The 21,632-nt window shown below is 39.1% G+C and overlaps 2 protein-coding genes across 5 annotated transcripts in view; one reads left to right on the top strand and one right to left on the bottom strand.

The window, feature by feature from the left end:
- TMEM41B (transmembrane protein 41B) overlaps window positions 1-13,942 on the bottom strand; it is a 35,575-nt gene extending 21,633 nt beyond the window's left edge. Inside the window, exons 1-2 of one of the 4 annotated variants that reach the window (XM_033120309.1) lie at window positions 13,835-13,942; window positions 2,440-2,565 (exon numbers count right to left, since the gene is read on the bottom strand). In XM_033120309.1, coding sequence (XP_032976200.1) covers window positions 2,440-2,560 — 121 coding nt within the window. In that variant the 5' untranslated portion in view covers window positions 2,561-2,565; window positions 13,835-13,942. Of the gene's footprint in view, window positions 1-2,439; window positions 2,566-2,682; window positions 2,809-13,834 lie in introns of those variants that run through there. The other 3 variants (XM_033120311.1, XM_033120308.1, XM_033120310.1) reach the window with 3 other exon arrangements.
- Window positions 13,943-18,829: 4,887 nt separating this feature from the next.
- Window positions 18,830-19,340, top strand: LOC117030523 (60S ribosomal protein L32). The gene has a single exon (XM_033120639.1). It carries the CDS (start codon window positions 18,884-18,886, stop codon window positions 19,289-19,291), a length of 408 nt encoding a protein of 135 aa, XP_032976530.1. The 5' UTR covers window positions 18,830-18,883; the 3' UTR covers window positions 19,292-19,340.
- Window positions 19,341-21,632: the final 2,292 nt, after the last annotated feature.

The following is a 21,632-nucleotide window of genomic DNA, read 5'->3' as shown; positions in this document are numbered from 1 at the left end:
GGTCTCACCCTTCTTTGTCATGCAAGAATTAGACTTTCAAGTTGTGTTATTGCCTGCTCAAGTCTTCCAAGTGGTCCTCAGTCTAGAAGGCTCAGTTAGATGTTGGACTAGAGATCAAAGTCATGGCAAAGAACCCAGTAAATGTACCAAACACTGCGTCAGCATGGAAAATACTTCAAACATACACAGAATTATTTGTCAAAGTTATGTAGATATCTCAGTTAACAAAAATACAAATTCATTTAAAGTGTCATTACTATGTATTTTTCAATCAAGAGTTACTTAAATTTTTACCTATTCTCCAAAATCTTTCCTTTTTGCATGCCAAGTTAACATCTGCAATTATTAAAAACTGTTTTTCATAACCTGAAAAAAAGGTGGCTAGTAGTTACTAATGACATCACATCACCAGCTAACTAATACCAGCAAGCAAATCAAACCCTCTTATGTAAAAGGTCCACAAAATCTTTTGTCTAAAGAGAGAATTTCTAACACTAATTAGAGAGAGACAGAGGGAACGGAAGAGAAGAAAAAGAAAGAACTGGGAATTACTAATAAAAAGGAAGGATCAAAAAACTTCCTTTGCTTAGCACTTTAAAGCCCTCTATACTACGTATCACACCATTTTGACCAACTTTATCTCTTACTACGCACCACCCAACAAAAATCCTTCACTCCTGACAAGTTACTCTTTATTCACACATAAAAGATTCACACTGACCCTCAAGCCTACTGGTTACCCTGCCTGGAATCCTGTTCCCTTCTCTTATCTGAAACCTATTTATCCAAACCCTGCTTGTCCATGAAGGCATGCCTTCACATCTATTCCCTCTACCTTCCTATAGATTTGTAGTCCACAGAAGTCATTTGACAACATCATAAAAATAAATGTTGAATGTGTTGTGCATATGATAAAATAAGATACACAATTTAAAAACACTTTGGAGATTTCAAGGTTTTATTTTCTGAACAGCATTAGATTTAAAAAACAAAAACCAGTAATAAGTCAACTGACTGTTATCACAAATCAAATGACAATCTTTAGGGATGCCCTACCAGGTAAACACTTTTTCAGGAAACCCCTGGATTATTGTTACTCTCAGTAGTACCATCTTCAAAACAACATTCCTTTAATTTAGAGTGCATTTATATACATTGAGAACAATTCATTTCTGAGCTATTGAAGTTATTTGGCTCTACTGTCTATACGGTGGGAAAATACGCACATACATAAAGCTTAAAAAACCAAGTAAACTGAGACATTTTAAATTAATTGAAAATTAAATATCATTTTCAGTTAGACATTCTTTTTGCATTTAATGTTTTAAATGATTTGAAAAGTACTTCAGCTGAATGTTAAACATATTATCTTTATACATATAAATGTTAAGTGCAGAATACTTTATTGTTGACTATAGTGACAATGTTGCTTGACATTCTTAAAAGACCTTCTCTTTCCGCATCACTAGTGGTGGATCATACTAGTGTCAGTAAGCTGCAAACAACATAACAGCCCTTTGTTAGGATCTCCTCAAGTTAATGGGCTTTAACAGCATATACAGAGTTTGATCATTTCAACTGCTGAAAAGCAATGAAAAACTCTATGCCAAGATGGAATCAAAGTATTTAATTTCTAGATATACTTTTCTTCTTAAAATAATACTTAAAGCCCTGAGAAATGCCAGGATGATGTAGTGTGGAAAACGCTTTTAGAATAAGAGATCTTAGCTATAGCAGTAATGGCTAATATTTATTTAGCTTTCACTTCATGTAAGCCAAGCATTACACTAAAACCTTTACATGAATTATTTCACGTAATCCAGGCACCAAACTAAGTTGATACTATCATCAACCCACTATACAGTTTAGACATTGAGCTTTAGAAGATAACAAGTCCAAAGTCATAAGTAAATGGGAAAGCAGGGACTCAAACCCAAGTGTTCCTGCCACCTGGAAGTTGCACCTGGACGGAATTAAGTCTCTGCTCTTAACTACCTACGACTCGATTAATATGGTTTTGTCACTTTGTGCAAGTCACATATCCATTCTGGGCCTCAGTTTCCTCATCTACAAAAATAAAGCGAATGCTAAAGTTCCTCACAGCTCTGCCTAGCCTCGATATTATCAACTTTACAATCTCCCTGGGTGTCCACATGCCAGTGTCATTCCTTTTAACTGAATTCAACTGAAAAAATATTTACGACGCACTTACTTGGTGTCCGGCCTTGTGGTGGGCAGCGGCCCAAGCCCAGGTCCTCCACTCTCTCTGCTCCCTCCTCTGGGTGCCAACGGACACCTTCCACCCGCCCCACTCCCCCCTCACCCCCCTCACACCCGCAAACCCCCGGGACCTGCTGGGGTCCTTCCCCCCTCCGGAGCCACTACCGACACACTCCGGCCCCTGGGCCAGGCCCAGGTCTGGTCCCTAAATCCACTCACCCTTCAGGGGGTCTCCGCTGCCTGGCTCCGTGGGACTCTGCGTCCCCACTGTCCGGTCCCCCGCTGGGGTCGTACGGAGTGCCCCAGTCTGCGATCGTTCGGTAAGTCTACTTTTCGCCATGGCTGCTGCGGGGAATGGACAGGGAGAGGGGTGATGCGGTGCCACCTTAACAATTCCGCCTCTGGCTCCTAATAACACACAGGGGGCCACAGCTACAGCCACTTCCGGAGTGACCACCTCACCTGAGACGACCTCAGCCCCGCGATAACAGCGACGCTCGACTGGGACCTGCTGTGCCCACTAGCACTAGGCGCCGCCCCGCACCGCCCCGGAGCCTCGCGCGCTCGCGCCTGCGGAGTAAACACCAGACAAGTGCCCTCCCCATTCAGTGCCCTGCCCCGCCTCGCGACTGAGAGGAGCATGCGCAGTCGCGGCTCCGGAGTCACCTGGTGTGACTCGCGGACCCAGACGTCTAATGCGCAGCTTTAATTATCCGGAAGTGAAGTTCCAGCGACTTCAAACCCTCTCTCCCGGTCGCCGGAAGTGCCCGCGAGTGATTAGTGGCGTTTCTCAGTGGGTACTGATTCAGTCGACTCGTTTGTCCACCAATTCCACAAGTTACTGCCCTAAAATTGGAGGGGCTAGAGAATGCTGGGTCTGAAGATGTTGGAAAACCTAAAACCTGAGCCTAGTCTCCACCGAGTTTTTGGAAACAAAGTCTCAAGGAGGAGCTATAACCCGTCAAGGTCATAGGATGGCAGAAATGGGTTTAGAATCTGGTTTTCTTGTTCCCAAGCAAAAGCTTTCCTTTGTCATCACCCTGCAGCCCCTCACGAGTAAACCCAGATCTGCTCATTAGATTTGTCTTTGCTTTTTGCTAAGCCCAAACCTGCCCTTTTTTGACAATTAACTTTTTCCATTCCTATCTCAGAGCAGTATTCCGTTTACTCATTGGAGAGTTTACTGGAATTCCCTCTTGAAAGCAACTTGGCAGTGTGTGTGAAAATACTGTTCCTGTCCAGTAATTACATTTCTTGGAAACTATTCCTTGGAAATAACAGAGAGTTGCTCTGTATTAATAAATATAATGGTAAATGTGGAAGCAATCTATAAATCCAACACTAAAGAAAAATGTTTAAGTTATGGGAGATCCACTTAATGGAACTGTTTTATGTGCGCGTCCTCTGCCTACTTCTATTAAGGCCTTTGGGTGACCACTGTAAGAGGTAGTTCTGTTGTGGGAGGCTCGGTTCTTCTTGCCAATGCAGTGAAGCATCAAAAGTCAGCAAGCTGATGAGTATGCAAGCAGGGTTGATTAATGATATCTTCTCAGGAAAGAGAACCAGCCTAGCCAAGGTAGGGGAGAGAGGCCTAGGCCTCTGGTCCGCTAGTACCAACAACTTACAGTTTGCTGGGTGGGGTGAGGGAGTTACATATTGATTTGACAGGAAACAGTGGTGCAACGTCCTAAGATTTGTGGAGGTCTGTTGACTCATCCTTATCTTGCCCCAGACCACCTCTTCTCTGTTGTAAAAGCATATGCTGGGGCTGGAGGCAGTTAAAGCTATTTATGAGCTTTTTCTGTAGGCACTATGGATCCCCTCTCACTCCTCCTCCTCCTCCATTTTCTGACTTCTACCTAACAGTTCTTCATTTTATTTCCTTCATAGTGGTTATTAAAAGCAATAATTATTTGGGCGGGCCCGGTGGCTCAGGTGGTTGGAGCTCCATGCTCCTAACTCCAAGGCTGCCCTTTCGATTCCCACATGGGCCAGGGGGCTCTCAAACACAAGGTTGCCAGTTCAATTCTTCGAGTCCCGCAAGGGATGGTGGGCAGCGCCCCTTGCAACTAGAAACGGCAACTGGACCTGGAGCTGAGCTGCGCCATCCACAACTAAGACTAAAAAGACAACAACTTGACTTGGAAAAAAGTCCTGGAAGTACACACTGCTCCCCAATAAAGTTCTGTTCCCCTTTCCCAATAGAAAATCTTAAAAAATATAAGTAAATAAATAAATAAATAAATAAAAGCAATAATTATTTGGATTATTTACTTGTTTATTGTATGCCTCTACCTCTAGAATGTAGGCTCTATTAAGGTAAGCATCTTGTCTGTGTTCATCATTGTATGTCCCAGCAGTTAAGTGGGCATTCTATAAATTTGTTGAATAAATTTTCAACCATAGAAAATGATGTTTATGGAGATACGAACATTGTGGGCAATGCTTATTCAAAAACAATTCCAAGAGATAATTATAAAAAACAAAAATATTGGAAGAAATAGACTCGTACAAGCAAATAAATTTATATATTTAGTGTAGAGGTGTTCCAGAGCAAGACATAAAACCATTTTTAAAACTTTGAAAAATAATATGTAGTAATATTAAAATTTTACTACACAGAAAAATTAAAAATGAAGTATGACAAAAACACCAGAAAATAAACTCTAAAACTAAGAACAGACTGAGAAAAAGTATTTGCTACACAAATAAGAATTACTACAAATCAATAAGAAAAGTACAATGCGAAACGAAAGTGGACAAAAAACTATTAATAGTAAATTCACAGAAGAAAAAATTAAATAGTCAACAAATTTAACCGCTTTAATATAGTGCGATAACACTGAGAGGTGTGCGGATTGCAATAGCAAAAGAGAGGGGTATCTAAATTAGAATGGGGCTGCAGTGAAGTTCTCCTAGGAAGAATGATTTTTAAACGGATTTAAAGGATGAGTGAGAATTAACAAAGAAAGGAAGAAAGCTTTTCTAAGGCTGGAAGCTACTGTTTATTTTTGAATAAGCTGCAAGCAAAGAGAAGGAGAATGGAAAGAAATGAGATGAAACAGATAAAACAAGGACCTTATGACAAAGTGCTAGAAGTTTGAACTTAACCCTCAAAGATACCCAAAACCATTGAAGAACTTTTAACTAGAGAGGGACATATTAAGATTTGTATTTACAAAGCTTATTCTGACTGCCCACTGACAGAATTGGAGGAGTGCTACACTAGCAGCAGAAAGAGAAGCTAAGCGGTTATTGTAATAATCCTGGCTTGATCCAGGGTACTGGATCCAGTAGACTGGAAGCAAAGAGATGACATCAGATACAAGATAATGTATGAGAAAAACTATTTAAACATGTATTACTTTAATTACATAAGTACATACATAGTCATTCCAGAAAAATATTGAAAAAGCAAATTATAAGACAGAAAAACGTAAGAATTATCTTTAATACCACCATCCATAGATAATCATCATATTTGGGATTTATCCTTCTGGAATATTTGAAATGTTAAGGAAGTAGCATCTAGAGGACTAATGCCCTAATTAGACAAAGATACTAGTGAAAGCGAAGAGGCTAGGTGTTTAGAGAGTTCCTGGCTTAGGAGGCTGAAGGGAATACTTGCTGTGAGGACAGAGCCAGGAGAGCAGTTTCCAGGCTCTAGACCTCACATGGAAAGGTGCTGGCTCAGGTAGTAGATGGCCATCAGCTGTAACCAGTTAGCCATTAGCCACTAATATAACTGCCATGGCTACGCTAGGGGGTGGGTTGGTTGGCAGAGAAGTGGTTGGTGGATTGCGCATCATGTGGAGCTTACTTCCTGTGTCTCCAACCCAGCCACCAGCGAAACTACAGTGGCATGAACCCCCCATCCATGGCTCGTGGGTGTTCCTTTTTGGCCTCACCATATCCTGCGTTCTTATGCGGGGAGCGGGACCAGGGACCCCGCATGATACTTGCATTTAAGAGATTACAGGAAGAGGAGTTGGATTGGAGGGAAAGACACTGAATTTCATTTTGGATATTCTCTAACTATACGTACTTAATTCCTGACTTCTACCACCTTTTCTCAGCTGAAACTGCTCTCATTAAGATCACTCGTGAGCTTCTTTTCATTGGATTTAGAGGTCAGTTTTTAATCATTGTTACCTCTCTGCATTGCTTAATACATTAACTATTCCCTCCTTCATGGTTTCCATGATAATTCTGACCAGTTAGTACACCCTTTTGAAGGACACTTTTCTTTTCCCCACCCCTTAAATGCTGGTATTCCTTCCAGAGATCCACTCTCTTCTCAGACAAACTTTTTCTAGGCAATCTTGGCCATGACTTCAATAATCACTTACACATACATATATGACAAATGTTTACCTCAAATACCAGAATGACACATAAAACTCAGTAGATGTTTCCTCCAGAGGGTACCACAAGCACCTTTTTAAATTAAAAATCTTTAATTCCCATAACTGAAGTCTTTTTTAAGTAAGGTTTTATTGAGCCAAAAATGCTAACCAAAAAGAAGACCGGTCTTGGGGCATGGATTTAAACCACCAGCATCATGACTAGGTAGAAAAGACAACGTGTCCACTATCCCAGTTTTGCAAGCATTTTTATACATCCAGTAGGGGGAAGGGGGAAAAGGTAGTCTGAAAGAATTTACGTGAGCTATAGGCAAAGGGATGGGAGAAGGTGAAGCTGGGCCAGCTCTGGGATAGCAGAATCCCACAAAGAAATGTCCTCTTCTGTGGATTGGCTATGGGCAGTAGTTCGGAATGTCCACGTGTAATCTACAAGTGGTGGCTCCTGGAGTTACGTGGCGCCTGGATACAGTAATCTTTGGGAATAGCCACCTGGAAATTAATCCAAAGTTCCAACAGGCAAAACAGGAATGTGAGAAGACTTTTGTTAGCTGGTCAGCAGCTATTAACAGAGTAGCAGTTCTGCCTCTTTCTGTCACTCTCCACCACTCTAATTTAGAACATCTCAGGATAATTTTTCTTATCAACCTCAAACTCAGGACATCCAACTCTGAAAGCAATATCTTACCTCCTAAATTTTATCCACTCCTGTATTCACAATCTTGGGAGATGGCACCATCAGCTCCTCTCTTGCTCAAGCCATAAACCTAAGAATTCTCATTTAACGTTCATTAAATTCAACTTGTTGAATAAATGAATGAATGAATTCCTTCTTGTCTTCACACCCATATCCAAACACTGGGTCTAGTTAGATCTCAATCTCCTTACCCTCCTCATCCAGATCTTATGATCTCTCTTCTCACTCACCTCTAAGCAGTTTTTCACATAACCACTAGAGTGGTTTCCGGGAGACAATCTTGAAGCCCTTCATGATTTGACACAGGTTCAAATGGTCTAGCTCACTCTGAAGCCAACATGAATAAACAAATAAGTAAAAGAAACCATTCTGACCACACGTAGTACCCTTAGCGTGCCATACATACTCATTTGTGCTGCCGTGCCTTTGTAATAGTTATCCCTGTGCCTTAAATGTCTTCTCCCCAGTGTTTTTGTATAATCAATTATTGCTTACCTTTTTGAAAAGTTGCCTTAAGGGTACCAGTCTTAATAGGCACTTCCTCCCCTCTATTTTAGAAATTATCTGGTTATGTTTTAATTGTATACTTATCTGCCACCAGACTATAAGCACCCTTTAGTGATCTGGCACACTGCCTTTTCTCAATATGTTTTTGTACAATGAATGCCTTTCAGAATGCCTCTAAATGCATATGATCACTGGTTAAATATACAAGTCTGTCGCTCAGCAGAGACTGAAAAAATCTGATGTTAAAAATACTGATACTTTTTTTTTTAAGATTCTTATCTTTTTTTAAAAAATTAAATTTATTGGGGTGACAATTGTTAGTAAAATTACATAGATTTCAGGTGTGCAATTCTGTATCACATCTTCTATAAATTACATTATGTGTTCACCATCCAGAGTCAGTTCTCCTTCCATCACCACATATTTGATCCCCCTTACCCTCATCTCCCACCCCCCAACCCCCTTACCCTCTGGTAACCACTAAATTACGTTCCCCAGATTAATTTTCAAACCCCGTGGCCATCTTGTGGTTACTGATTGTTTTCTAATCCCCTCACCTTCCCCCTTACACCCACCCCCCCGCCCATCTAGCAACCCTCAGTTTTTCCTCTTTGTCTCCAAAACTGTTTCTGATTAGTTCATTCACTTATTCTTTTCTTTAGATTCCGCATATAAGTGAGATCATATGGTACTTATCTTTCTCTGTCTGACTTATTTCACTTAACATAATGTTCTCTAGGTCCATCCATGTTGTTGCAAATGGTAAGATTTCTTTCTTCTTTATGGCTGCGTAATACTCCATTGTATAAATGTACCACAGTTTCTTAATCCAGTCATCTACCGATGGGCATTTCGGTTGTTTCCATGTCTTAGCTATTGTGTATAGTGCTGCAATAAACATAGGAGTGCATAAAGATTTTTGAATTGGAGTTTTGAATTTCTCCAGATAGATACCTAGGAGTATAGGGTAGTTCCATTTTCAGATTTTTGAGATACCTCCATACTGTTTTCCATAGTGGCTGCACCAATCTGCAATCCCACCAACAGTGCACAAGGGTTCCCTTTTCTCCACATCCGCGCCAGCACTTGTTGTTTGTTGATTTATTGATGATAGCCATTTTGACTGGGGTGAGGTGATATCTCATTGTGGTTTTTATTTGCATTTCTCTGATGGTTAGTGAGGTTGAGCATGTCTTCATATGTCTATTTGCCATCTGTATGTCCTTTTTAGAAAAATGTCTCTTCAAGTCCTCTGCCCATTTCTTAATTGGGTCGTTTGTTTTTTTGGAGTTGAGTTGAGTGAGTTTTTCATAGATTTGTGATATTAATCCCTTATCAGATATATCATTGGCAAATATCTTTTCCCATTCAGTAGGATCCCTTTTTGTTTTATTGATGGTTTCCTTTGCTGTGAACAAACTTTTTAGTTTGATATAATCCCACATGTTTATTTTTTCTCTTACTTCCCTCACGCGAGGGGATATATCAGTAAAAATCTTACTCCGGGTAATGTCTGTGAAGTTTCTTCCTATATTTTCTTCCAGGTATTTTATGGTTTCAGATCTTACATTTAAGTCTTTAAGCCATTTTGAATTTATTTTTGTATGTGGTGTAAAGAGGTGGTCCAGCTTCATTTTTTTGCATGTGTCTGTCCAGGATTCCCAGCACCATTTATTGAATAGACTGTCTTTACCCCATCGTACATTCTTGCTTCCATTGTCGTAGATTAAATGGCCATATAGGCATGGGTTTATTTCTGGACTCTCTATTCTGTTCCATTGATCTATGTATCTGTTTTTTTGCCAGTACCATGCTGTTTTGATTACTGTAGTCTTGTAGTATAATTTGAAGTCAGGTATTGTTATACTTCCCACTTTGTTCTTATTTCTCAAGATTGCTGAGGCTATACGGGGTCTTTTATGGTCCCATATAAATTTTAGGATTATATGTTCTATTTCTGTGAAAAATGTCGTTGGTAGTTTGATAGGAATTGCGTTGAATATGTATATTGCCTTAGGCAGTATGGACATTTTAACTATATTAATTCTTCCTATCCATGAACATGATATGTGTTTCCATCTATTTATATCTTCCTTCATTCCTTTCTTCAGTGTCTTATAATTTTCTGAGTACAGATCTTTTACTTCTTTGGTTAAATTTATTCCCAGGTATTTTATAGTCTTTGGGGCAATTGTAAATGGGATTGTTTTTTAAATTTCTCCTTCTGATGTTTTATTATTGGTATATACAGATGCAACTGATTTCTGAATATTAATTTTGTATCCTGCTACTTTACTAAATTCATCTATCAGCTCTAATAGCTTCTTGGTGGAGTCTTTAGGGTTCTCTATATATAGTATCATATCATCTGCATATAATGATAATTTTACTTCCTCCTTACCAATTTGGATGCCTTTTATTTCTTTTTCTTGTCTGATTGCTACTGATACTTTTTGAAAAAAGAAGACTGAGGATGGTAGACCTGTACTAGCAGACATAAAAAATTTATAAAGCTATAATCATTGAAACGGGGATGTACTGAGGCAGGAAAAAAAGTAGGTAAACAAATGAGATCAAATAGACTCCTGTAATTATGGGGGTTAGTATATGATAAAGGTAGCATTTTAAATCAGAAAAAAAGATTATAAATGTTACTGAGAAAATTGTCTAACTAATTTTTTAAGTCAGATTCCTGTCATATACTACATACAAAATTAATTATCAGATGATAGTAAAACTTTAAAATTAACAAGCAAAACTATGAAAGTACTAGAAGATAACATAGAGAAAAATGTTTTTATTATCTTGAAGTAAAAAGACTTTTCTTAGCATAATGTATAGGGAAGCCTCTGATTTTATCCTTTTGCAACCTTAAATCAGAGTTTAGCATTTTATCACACTCAAAAACAAATCCACTCCCCTAAACAATAATGAACAATGTAGAGTTTATGAATTGTTTGAAGAGAGACAGGGAGACAACTAATAAATTCCTTTAGATGTTTCTGTTCTTCCCTCTTATTGTCAGCTCCCTTTTTTTTTTTTCTCCTTCTAATCCCTAGAGCAAACACAGTTTTTTTTCTGCTTTTAATTCTGACTCACAGGCCCTAGAAGCATAGCCTTTGGGCAATCATAGCAAAATATTTATCTAATAAAAGCTGAAAAGCCTTTTTGAGACTCTAAAATCAGTATTGGAATAGGGAAGACATATTCAAAGCTCAACGTGGGAGTGCCCAAATTAAGAAATAGAACATTACCAAAACCCAGAAGACCCCATCCTTCCTTCCAATACACTATTCATCCTCCCTAAGAGAAACCACTGGGAAAGCCTCTTAAACTGTAATACAAAACCCAAAGCCAATTTGAGACTTCCCTGTATAGCCATGACAAAGTAATTGGTACCAGACCAGCCTTCCCACTGCAAACAACTAGAAAACTAGACAAAATATCTGAAACAACTGTTTTCAGGTATTGAATAGTCAGTCAAGGACTGTCATCCTTGAGAGAAAGGATTAATAAATAAGGTGAGCCTCAGGAGCCTCATTGCTTTCTGCCTAGAGTCACTTTCTGGATCACAGCAAAGGCAGGGGTAGCCCAAAGAGAGCACAGAGGTGTTACTCAGCCAAGGAGAAAGGGGTTGGAGTTCAAAGCTATCAATTTGGCTGGAATTTGCAGGACAGTTTACCAGAGAAGAACAAAAAAGACACTCTAGATAGTTGTATAGGAGTCTCCTTGGGTCTTTGGTTGAAAATCTGCACAAGCCAGGGTAAGACTATTTGAAGTGGAGCAAAGAATGAATTCTAGGGAAATACCAAGTACTGGAAAGTTATAAACTGAATGGAGATTCCAGCATTTACAGGGGCCTGGAAGACATTAAATTTCCAATCAACCAGAGTGGAGAAAACTTGTTGGCCACGTTGGGCATTCAGAAAATATCCCAGAAAGTCAAATCCTTAGTATTAGGGCTAATCTAACCCTAGAGGAAAGGCTGCTTTAGACACACTAATAAAATAAAAAACAAGATTCAAAAGGATTAATTTGATCACAAATAAATTAACTGTGTGCCAGAACAAAGCTCAACATTGATCAGAGCTCAATTTTTTAAAAAAGAAAATAAAATCAAGATGTTCTGTAGCATGAGTCCACTATGTTCAACATGTACTCTAAACTACTAGGCATTCAAAGAAGCCATAATCAGAAGAAAAAAATGAATCAATAGAGGGAGACCTAGAAATGACTTTTTAAAAAAAAGTGTGGGGGCTAGAAAAATAATACTTTTCCTTCCACCTTCTAAGTTCTTCTAGCTGGGCTAATAATCAAATTAACAGAGACAGATCAACAGGAGAAAATAAAAATTTTAATATGTGTGCATGGGGAATTCACATAAGCATGAAAATTTCAAAAACAGTAAGGTAAAATTGGTTGTATATGTTATTTTGGACAAAGGAGAAGTGGGGAGGGACAGGATCTTAGATTTCAAAAGTGAGAAAGAGCGATTTACAGGTAATCGAGGAAGAGCAGAACACATGTGGGAAGTTAAATTTGGGGATGGGGGTGTCTAGTAAACAAACTCCTCAGAATCTTCTGTCAGATGATAAGGTGATTTTGCTAAGGTTCCCTTTGTGAAGCAGGTTTTTTTTCCCTCTGAATCTTTTAGGCAGGAAACGAGAGGGAGGGTCAAACTGTCTTTCTGAGTCTTTTTTAAATAACCAGCTTAAAAATCAGTATCCCAAAAGGCAAAACTTTTGGTCTCCTTCAAAAGCTATTATGAATAAAGGAAACCATGAACATAATAAGGTGGCAAATAAGAAATAGCAATAAAAAAAATGTAACCCATAAAACAGAACAAAATAGAAATTCTGGAACTGAAAAATACAATGTCTGAAATGGAAATTTTACTAGATGGGCTTAACAATAGATTAGACACTACAGAGAGGAAAAGGACGAGTTTAACACATGTCTACTTAATTTCAGAAAGAAAGAAGAGAAAAAATTAGGTTATGTGAAGTACTTGAAGAAATAATGGCAAAATTTTAAAATAGATTTGTTGAAAAAAATAAACCCAAAGATCAAAAAGTTAATTGAGCCCCAAGCAGGATAAACATAAACACACTTAGGCATATCATAATGATACTGACAGCCAAAAATAAACAGAAAAGTTTTGGAACAGCCATAGGGAGTTTAGGGGAAAAGATACATTTCATTCAGGGGAAGAACAATAACAACAAATACACACACACACACACACACACACACACACATATACATATATATATACATACATATATATACATATATATGTATGTATATATATGCAAATAAGCAAAAAATGGAACTTTTTTAAAAGGCTTAAAGAAAAAAAACTGTGAACTGAGAGTTTTAAATTCAGCAGAAATATCTTCAGCTATAAAGGTGAAATAAAGGCATTTCAGATAAACAAAAGCAGAGAGATTTGTTATCAGCAGATGTGGAATATACTCATAAGATTATTGAAGGAAATGTAGATCCAGAGGAATGAAGAGCACCCAAAATGGTAAATGTGGGTAATTATAAAACACTTTTTTCCTCATTATATAATTTTTAGAGGATAATTGATAATCATGCATTATTGGTGAGAGTATTAATGGTACGACCGCTCTGGGAAAAGGTTTGGCAGTTTCTTATAAAACTAAACAAACACCTACTTAATGACCCAGTAGTGCCACTGAATTTACCTACGAGGATTGAAAATACATGTTGTCAAATATGTAGTGATGGAAAGAGAACTGACTCTGGGTGGTGAACACACAATGTGATATATAGATGATGTATTACAGAATTGTCCACCTGAAATCTATGTAACTTTCCTAACAATTGTCACCCCAATAAACTTTAATTAAAAAACCATAGCTGAACATTACCAATAAAGTGCTGGACCTCAAAAAAAAAAAAAAGGAAATACATGTTCACAAAAATGACTTATCCACATATATTCATAGCACCTTTAGTCGCAATAGCTAAAAATTGGAAACAAGTGGTGGGAGGACAGCATCCCTGAAGTGGGGAGACCTGCCTGATGTAGGGTGTCAGAGCCCAGGCAGAATGAGGCGACTAGCTCAGCAGAGGGGCTTAAAACTCAAGCAGAGTGAGGAGAGAGAAGACACAGGCCAATGTGGGGTTTCAGGTCCCAAGCAAGGTATGTCAGAGGTCCACAAGACCACCCCCAGCAATGATTAACTAGCAGGACTCAGTACATAGTTATATGCTCCTGGCTATGATTCATTACAGCGAAATGATAGAAACCAAAATCAGCAAAGGGAAAGGCGCATGGGGCAAAGTCCAAAGGAAACCAGATAAAAGTTTCTAAGAGTTTTCTTCTGGAGGAATCACACAGAACGTACTGAATTCCTCCAGCAACAAATTGTGACAACATGTGTGAAATGCTATCTACCAAGGAAGCTCAATTAGAGACTCAGTGCCCAAATTTTTATTGGCAGCTGATCACATAAGCACTCTATGCCTAACATGTACCAAAATTCCAGATTCCCACAAGGAAAGCAGTTGTTCAACATAAATTATATGATTTATACAAATGGTTTGGGCAAGGTGGGCCATTCTTATCCTAATGGGAATGGTGGGAACCCTCCTGAAATCCAAGTTACAAGATGCCAGCCAAGGGCCAACCTTGCAAGCAAGCTCTTCTAAGGAGAGGAATCTCAGGCCTGCTATATTAACACATTTCTGCACACCAAGTAACAAGGATATCCCTTCGGATGGATTGATAGGTTGGCTGGTAAAAGAACACGCATGGTCAGGCAAGTTAAGAAAGTTTTTATTGTAAGAGACAAAAGTCTATCAGGCAGAGCAAAAGATGGCTACAGACCGGGCTGCATGTCAAAGGAGACTTGCAGCCTGGAAGGAGGGGGTGAGGAGGGTTTTATAGGGGCTGTGCTGACAGGGTAGCATTGTTTCAACAGAAAATGCTGACTGCCTGTAAGCCAGTAGCTGTTTTGTGGAGTTTTCTATTATCCCAAGTTTGGCTCGGTCTGCAGGTGCAGGCCTACAGACGTTTTGTTGTTTTCTTGCAGACATGGCACTGTCTGTAAGTCAAGGTCTCTGAGACCTAACATTCAGAGACCTAACATTAAGTCAAGGTCTCTAACATTCAGAGACCTAACAGGGGTGGCTCAAAGCAGGTTTCAAAGCCAGAGGAGGGTGAAGAGTGTCCACACAGGGGGCAATGATGGCATTAGCATAGAGTCAAAACTAGGTAAAAAGGGCATCTGTATAATGCAACCTGGTGCAAGGTATTGGAGTTCAAGTGGGATAAGGTGGGCATCTGCCTTCGGGAAAGGGTGCAGCAATAAGGGATTGGTTACAAACTGGTAGATTGATTAAAAAATAAGTACTGGGGCAGACAGGTGGCTCAGTTGGTTAGAGCGGGAGCTCTGGGCAACGGGGCTGCGGGTTCGATTCCCACATGGGCCAGCGAGCTGCGCCCTCTGCAACTAGAATGAAGTCAATGAGCTGCAGTTGAGCTCCTGGGTGGCCAGATGGCTCAGTTGGTTGGGGTGCATGCTCTCAACCACAAGGTTGCTGGTTCGACTCGACTCGCGCAAGGGATGGTGGGCTGCGCCCTCCTGCAACTAACAACGGTGACTGTACCTGGAGCTGAGCTGCGCCCTCCACAACTAAGACTGAAAGGACAGCAACTTGACTTAGATGGAGCTGATGAGTCCTGGGAAAAACACACTACTGTTACCCAATAAAAAAAAAAGTCCTGGAAATACACACTGTTCCCCAATAAAGTCCTCTTAAAAAAAAAGTAGTAATATTAGGGATAAGGTAAACCCAGATTTTATTACTCCCATTAGAGTTAGAAACTTGAAAGAGAGAAAAGTAGAATGAAACTTGTGATATTGGATTGAAATTGAAAGTGTTAAGTGTGAAATCATGGTTTTCAATAGATAGATAGATAGATAGATAGATAGATAGATAGATAGATAGATAGACAGATAGATAGATGTTGGAAGGAAGATAAATGTAAATGAGTGTGTCCACTAAAAGGGCCTGGGGTCAGTAACACCCCAAGAACAATGAATATGTTTAGTGTCAAGATCTTGGTTCTAAATAATATTCTCCATTTCTTAGAGAAATGACTAATTACGGACATGGGAAAACACAAGATGAGTCTGGAACATCTTATGCATGAAACAAGTAAGTGCTCAAAGAATAACATGGACATATCGAAAGGACTCAAGAGACAGCTTGAAGAGGCTTCAATGGCCAAATTAGGTATAATTTGAGCTGCAAAATATATAATAATATTAAAGACTATAACCCATTGAAGAAAATAATAAAATCATGAACCTGTATTTTTAAATCGATGAATAAAGTTTGATGAAAACAGAATATTTACATAGTTTCAAAATATCTATCATAAAATATTACTCAATTACACAAGGAAAAAGAGTAATTTTACATATATCAACAACTCACTCTCAAGTAGTTCAAGAAAACATTTCTCTGTACTAGAGGCAACAATTCTGAAAGAAATAAATACACAAGTCATTATAGTTAGAGATTCCACCACTTATCTCAGTAATTAATAGAATAAGTAGTTGTTATCTATCCAGCTTATTATGTATATTTTTAAAATTCACAGAACAGTACTGCAAAAAGTAAAGTATTCTGCATGATTTTTAAAATAAAATAACAAAACTTACATGAGTAATAATGGGAGTAGCAAAGTAAATCAATAACCTAACTTTACACCTTAAGTAACTAGAAAAAGAACAGCAAACTAAACCCATAGCTAGCAGTAGGAAGGGAATAATAAAGAATAGATTGGAGACAAACACAATAGAGAATAGGAAAACAATAGAGAAAAATCAACAAAACAAAAGCCAGTTCTTTATAAAGATCAACAAAATTGACAAATCTTTAGCTAGATTGACTAAGATATAAAGTGAGAAAAATCAAGTAACTAAAATCAGAAAATAAAGTAGGACATAAGTAGAAAAATAAAAAGGAGCACAAGAGAATACTATGAACAATGTGCTTCAAGGAAAGGAACTGGATGCAGGGGAACAGTGAGATGTTACATTTTGAATTTTGTCTTTTATCCATGGATAATATATTTAACCAACAGCAGCAAACTTGTGAGCATGAGAACAGATCAAAAGAAAAATAATAAAGTGCATATTATTTGAGCTGCACTTTCTAACATTTTTGTAATAAGCTTGTGATAACTTCATAAGTGGAACAAAAGATTTTTGTTTTTAAATTTAACATCATATCAAGTTTTACCTCTTCTTTGACTAGAGTAATTCAGTGAAAACAGCATCTTCTCCTTGGCTGTGGGCAGGAACTGGAACTCCTAAGCTTTGCATTCCCAGGTGAGGAGACCAGTCTGAATTGGGAATGGAAAAGTTTAGAAACAGAAAAAGAGGACCAGTTTCTCAGGAAGCCAAAGAAGGAGGATGTTGTCCTAAAAATAGATCAGAATGTGATGGCTGGACTCAGGCATTCAGAACTAATTTTTAAGTCCCAGTGTTCAGGCAGCTGTCAGACAAGACAGGCCGGAAGCCAGTGGGATCAGGTCCCTGGAAGCCAGCTGGGGAAGCTGGAAAAAAGCAGGCTATGGATGTGGGGTCGGCAGAATCAGCACCTTTAAATACTGACCGGCACAGCAGTGAGTTCTGTCCCCATACTAGGTGGGGAAAGGCCTGGGCTCTGGGCAAAGTTATGAGCCAGGTCAAACTCTCTGGATTGACATCATTCTTGGGCCAAAAGAACGCAGGGAGCTCAGGCTGCCTTTTCATTTTTGCTGGGTGGAGAGAGTGCTGGACAAAAATCCAAATAGTTCAAAGCTTTGCGGCTTGGCCCTCTGGCCCGTTTCTCTCAGTCCTGCTATTTATTTGCCCAGGCCAATACAAAGCCCTGGTCTCTGAAGAGTCAAGAGTAGTTGAACAAATCAGAATATCATAACTGTTTTTGTTTTTTAAGTTTTATAAAAGTTTATTTGAGGGCGGCCGGATGGCTCAGTTGGTTAGAGCCAGAGCTCTGAACAATAGGGTTACCAGTTGGATTCCCACATGGGCCAGTGAACTGCACCCTCCACAACTAGATTGAAGACAGTGAGCTGCCGCTTAGCTGTGGGTGGGGCGGCCAGATGGCTCAGTTGGTTAGAGTGCTTGAGCACACAACAACAAGGCTGCTGGTTCAATTCCCACATGGGATGGTGGGCTGTGCCCCCTGCAACTAAAGATTGAAAACGGAGGCTGGACTTGGAGCTGAGCTGTGCTCTCCACAACTAGATTGAAGGACATTGACTGATGGGTCCTGGAAAAACACACTACTCCCCAATAAAAATTCTTTTTAAAAAAATTGAAGAATATACTTCAAGCAATTGTGTTTTAAAAAACAAAGTTTATTTGAGCCAAAATGACAACATATGTCAGGGAGCAAGATCTCAAATGCCCTGGAGAGTAATAGTTTTGCAGCTTCTTTTATGCATTTGAAATTAAGGAGGAAACTTAAGGAAGATTACATGGAAGTGGGAGAAGCAAGGCAGGGATCGAATTATAGGATAGTTAACAACAGAATATCGTAACTTTTTAAGTAAACCCTTTTATTTTAAAAAAATTATTTTTTTCATAGGATACTTCATCAATCATCATTATATTATATGGAATATTTGTTTGGATTTTTTGGTTTTATGTTGCCTCCGCAGTTGAAATGAAAGCTCTGTGAGGACAGGGGACTCTTTCTGCTTTATTCAAAGCTCAGAAGACTGCCTGGCACAAACAGTTGCTTGGAACATTTTTGTTGAGTTACAAAAAAATAACCTTGCCAAAAAATTGTTACAAAAAGTTCAAATAGTAAAGATAAAAAAGTATAAATTGAGTCCTTGTCCCTATCTCCATCTAATTCTACTCCCCCAAGATAACCATGATAACATTTTTATGTGTACAATATGAATCCTAGCACAATCTGTCTCCTTTATTTCTGTAGATCTTAAGCAGAACACAGTGCCTGTCATAGAAGAAGTACTTGATAGCCTTCCCCTCTCTTCCTCTGCGCTGCCTACGGAGGTGGCGTTCATCTTTTACCCGGTATCATGGCTGCCCTCAGACCACTCGTGAAGCCCAAAATCGTCAAAAAGAGGACCAAGAAGTTTATCCGGCACCAGTCAGACCGATATGTCAAAATTAAGCGTAACTGGCGGAAACCCAGAGGCATTGACAACAGGGTGCGCAGAAGATTCAAGGGCCAGATCTTGATGCCCAACATTGGTTATGGGAGTAACAAGAAAACAAAGCACATGCTGCCCAGTGGCTTTCGGAAGTTCCTGGTCCACAACGTCAAGGAGCTTGAAGTGCTGCTGATGTGCAACAAATCTTACTGTGCTGAAATTGCTCACAACGTCTCCTCAAAGAACCGCAAAGCCATTGTGGAAAGAGCAGCCCAGCTGGCCATCAGAGTCACCAATCCCAATGCCCGGCTGCGCAGTGAAGAAAATGAATAGACAGCTTGTGTGCAAACTGTGTTTTAATAAAACCATAAAATTCTTCCAAAAAAAAAAAAAAAAAAAAAAAAAGAAGTACTTGATAAAAACTAGTTGAAAATTCATTGAATGAGTTATAAGAAGTCTTGGGGTTGGGGTGGGGCAGCTATAAAACAGTTCGCAGCTATAGGTTATTTCCTCAAACAAGTTAGAGTGAGTTCCTTGAGTTCGGCATTCATCTATACATCACAAGTATACATCACTACCAATTATTTATTAAGCACTTACTCAATGACCCAACCATATAATGAGGAGAGAAAATTGATTCTCCAGCCTGCTACACAACTTCTGGCTTCCTTGAATAAGACTTCTTGCCCTAGTAAACCAGCCCAATGCCTTCCTACCAAAGCGTGCTGGCCCCAAGGCAGAACTCCCAGAGGACATTTCCACAGGCCAACAGACACAGACACCCGTGCTCGTGCCCAGCATGTCTGGATGGAACACTGCCAAGTTAGAACCTCTGAGAGACAGAGATCTATCAGCATCTCTGTGAGGGTGTTGCAGGGGATTTGTCTGAGTGCCAGCTTCTCTGTGGAAAAGGCAGCCAAAGCCAGAAAAGTCAGCGACTCCGTCACACTGAAAATACAATCTTGAAGCATTAAGCTGGAATGTGGCAACTTACAGCTGTCACACCACACTCGGTAAGTGAAATCACATTTTGTGCCAGACTTCCAAAGACATAATCACATGAAAACTATTTTTATTGCCTTGATGCATGGCTAAAAGTAGTTTACCACAAATGTAAGAAAGTCTATTACAGGACCTCTGTTGAGAAGCATAAATCCAGAAAGCAAAGTGGTTGTTTTCTATTTTACTTTAGGAAACATTTAGTTATAAATGAAGTGATGCACAAGCATAGAAATGTGACAGGGTGGATTCCTTGTTAGTTAATAACTTTATTGAATCAATAAAATTAAATCAACTTTCCTAGAATTCACCTTTATGATAGAAAAACTTCTCAGTAGGCTGGGTACACTTTTAGGCTCCAATTTACCTTTATTTTCTTCTTGGCTTTGCTTGTTTCCATACCAGGTATTTTACCTTCCAGAAGTTAACCAAAAATCTTCCAATCTTGCATTGTACTTACTGCTGAGTTCTCTCGCTAAGTGTGGGGAATGGAGCGAGGGCCTCAATCTCAGTATTCAAACCATTAAAAGTTGCCAAATAAGTCTTCAGGCCCTTGCACCTGCTAGCCCTCTGGTTTGAGAGGCTCTTTTCCCGAATCTTTGAGTGGCTGCCTCCTCATCATTCATGTTTTAGTCAAAAGATTAGTCCTTCCTGACTATCCTATTTAATATTGCTCTCCTCCTAGCACTCTGTTTCATGACACTTAGTCTTATTTTCCTCACATCACATCCTCTGAAATTATATTATTATTTTGATTATGGTCTGTCTCCTTAGGTAAGACCTTAGCACCATGAAAGCAAGTACCTTGCCACCTTGGTTATGCAGTATCCCAGCACCTTGAACACAGCCCTGATACACGGCAGGCTTTATATACACATTTATTTATAACTGAATAGGCATGTGATTAAATGCTAGAGCTTTGGAGGAGTAATTTGTTTGAGGATTTAAAAAAGGATTTTTAATTTTCAGTGAATTACCTTCTTGCCAAAAAGAAAAATGAATGGGGATTATCATGTCCATTGCCAACTTCAAGTTGTGCCAAAAAGACACTTTATGGCCCTTATACTAGTGGTGAATTGATATAAAGTAAAAATATATGCTTGCATCAGAAAAAAAAAAATTAACATTAGCAAGCACAGCTATATCCTAAATGTTAAAACTATGACTTTGTTAATATTGCCTCTCTGAAGTCTTAACCAGATTTTTTTTTGGTCACTGTGGAAATTAGTATGTAAGAAATAGCACCCTTCGAAATAATGGCAATTGATTTAGTTCCTCTTACCTTCACAATCTTCCTCTGTAAAATGGAGTTAATAATCCTTATTACATAGAACAGATAATGTATACTAAGAACCTAGCTTTAGTAGATATTCAAAAAATATTATTTTGGGTGGTTGCTCTTTTTAACATACCTGAAATTCAGAAGACCTTTGAGTAACATCTGACCCGTTCTCTGATCTGCGTCACCCACACTGCACTCTATTACACATCCTTCCCTAGGAGGTTATTCAGCAAGCAGGTGGGAAACAAGAGTGTTCTGATGGTATCTTGTCAGAACAACAACAAAATCAAGCATCATTTTCAGTCTCCTCTCCAGCATCAATTGTGCCTCAGTAATTAACGCTAACGAGGTATCTAAACCCTGTGCATAAGGAGCCAGTGCACCCACCTGGGT

Source organism: Rhinolophus ferrumequinum, chromosome 11 (assembly GCF_004115265.2).
Source record: "Rhinolophus ferrumequinum isolate MPI-CBG mRhiFer1 chromosome 11, mRhiFer1_v1.p, whole genome shotgun sequence".
Lineage (NCBI taxonomy): Eukaryota > Metazoa > Chordata > Mammalia > Chiroptera > Rhinolophidae > Rhinolophus > Rhinolophus ferrumequinum.
The sequence above is the reverse complement of the archived record's forward strand: the minus strand, read 5'-3'. Positions and strand labels throughout refer to the sequence as shown.

Coding starts and splice junctions, on each gene's coding strand:
- LOC117030523 (XM_033120639.1), top strand. CDS start 18,884: ATGGCTGCCCTCAGACCACTCGTGAAGCCCAAAATCGTCAAAAAGAGG.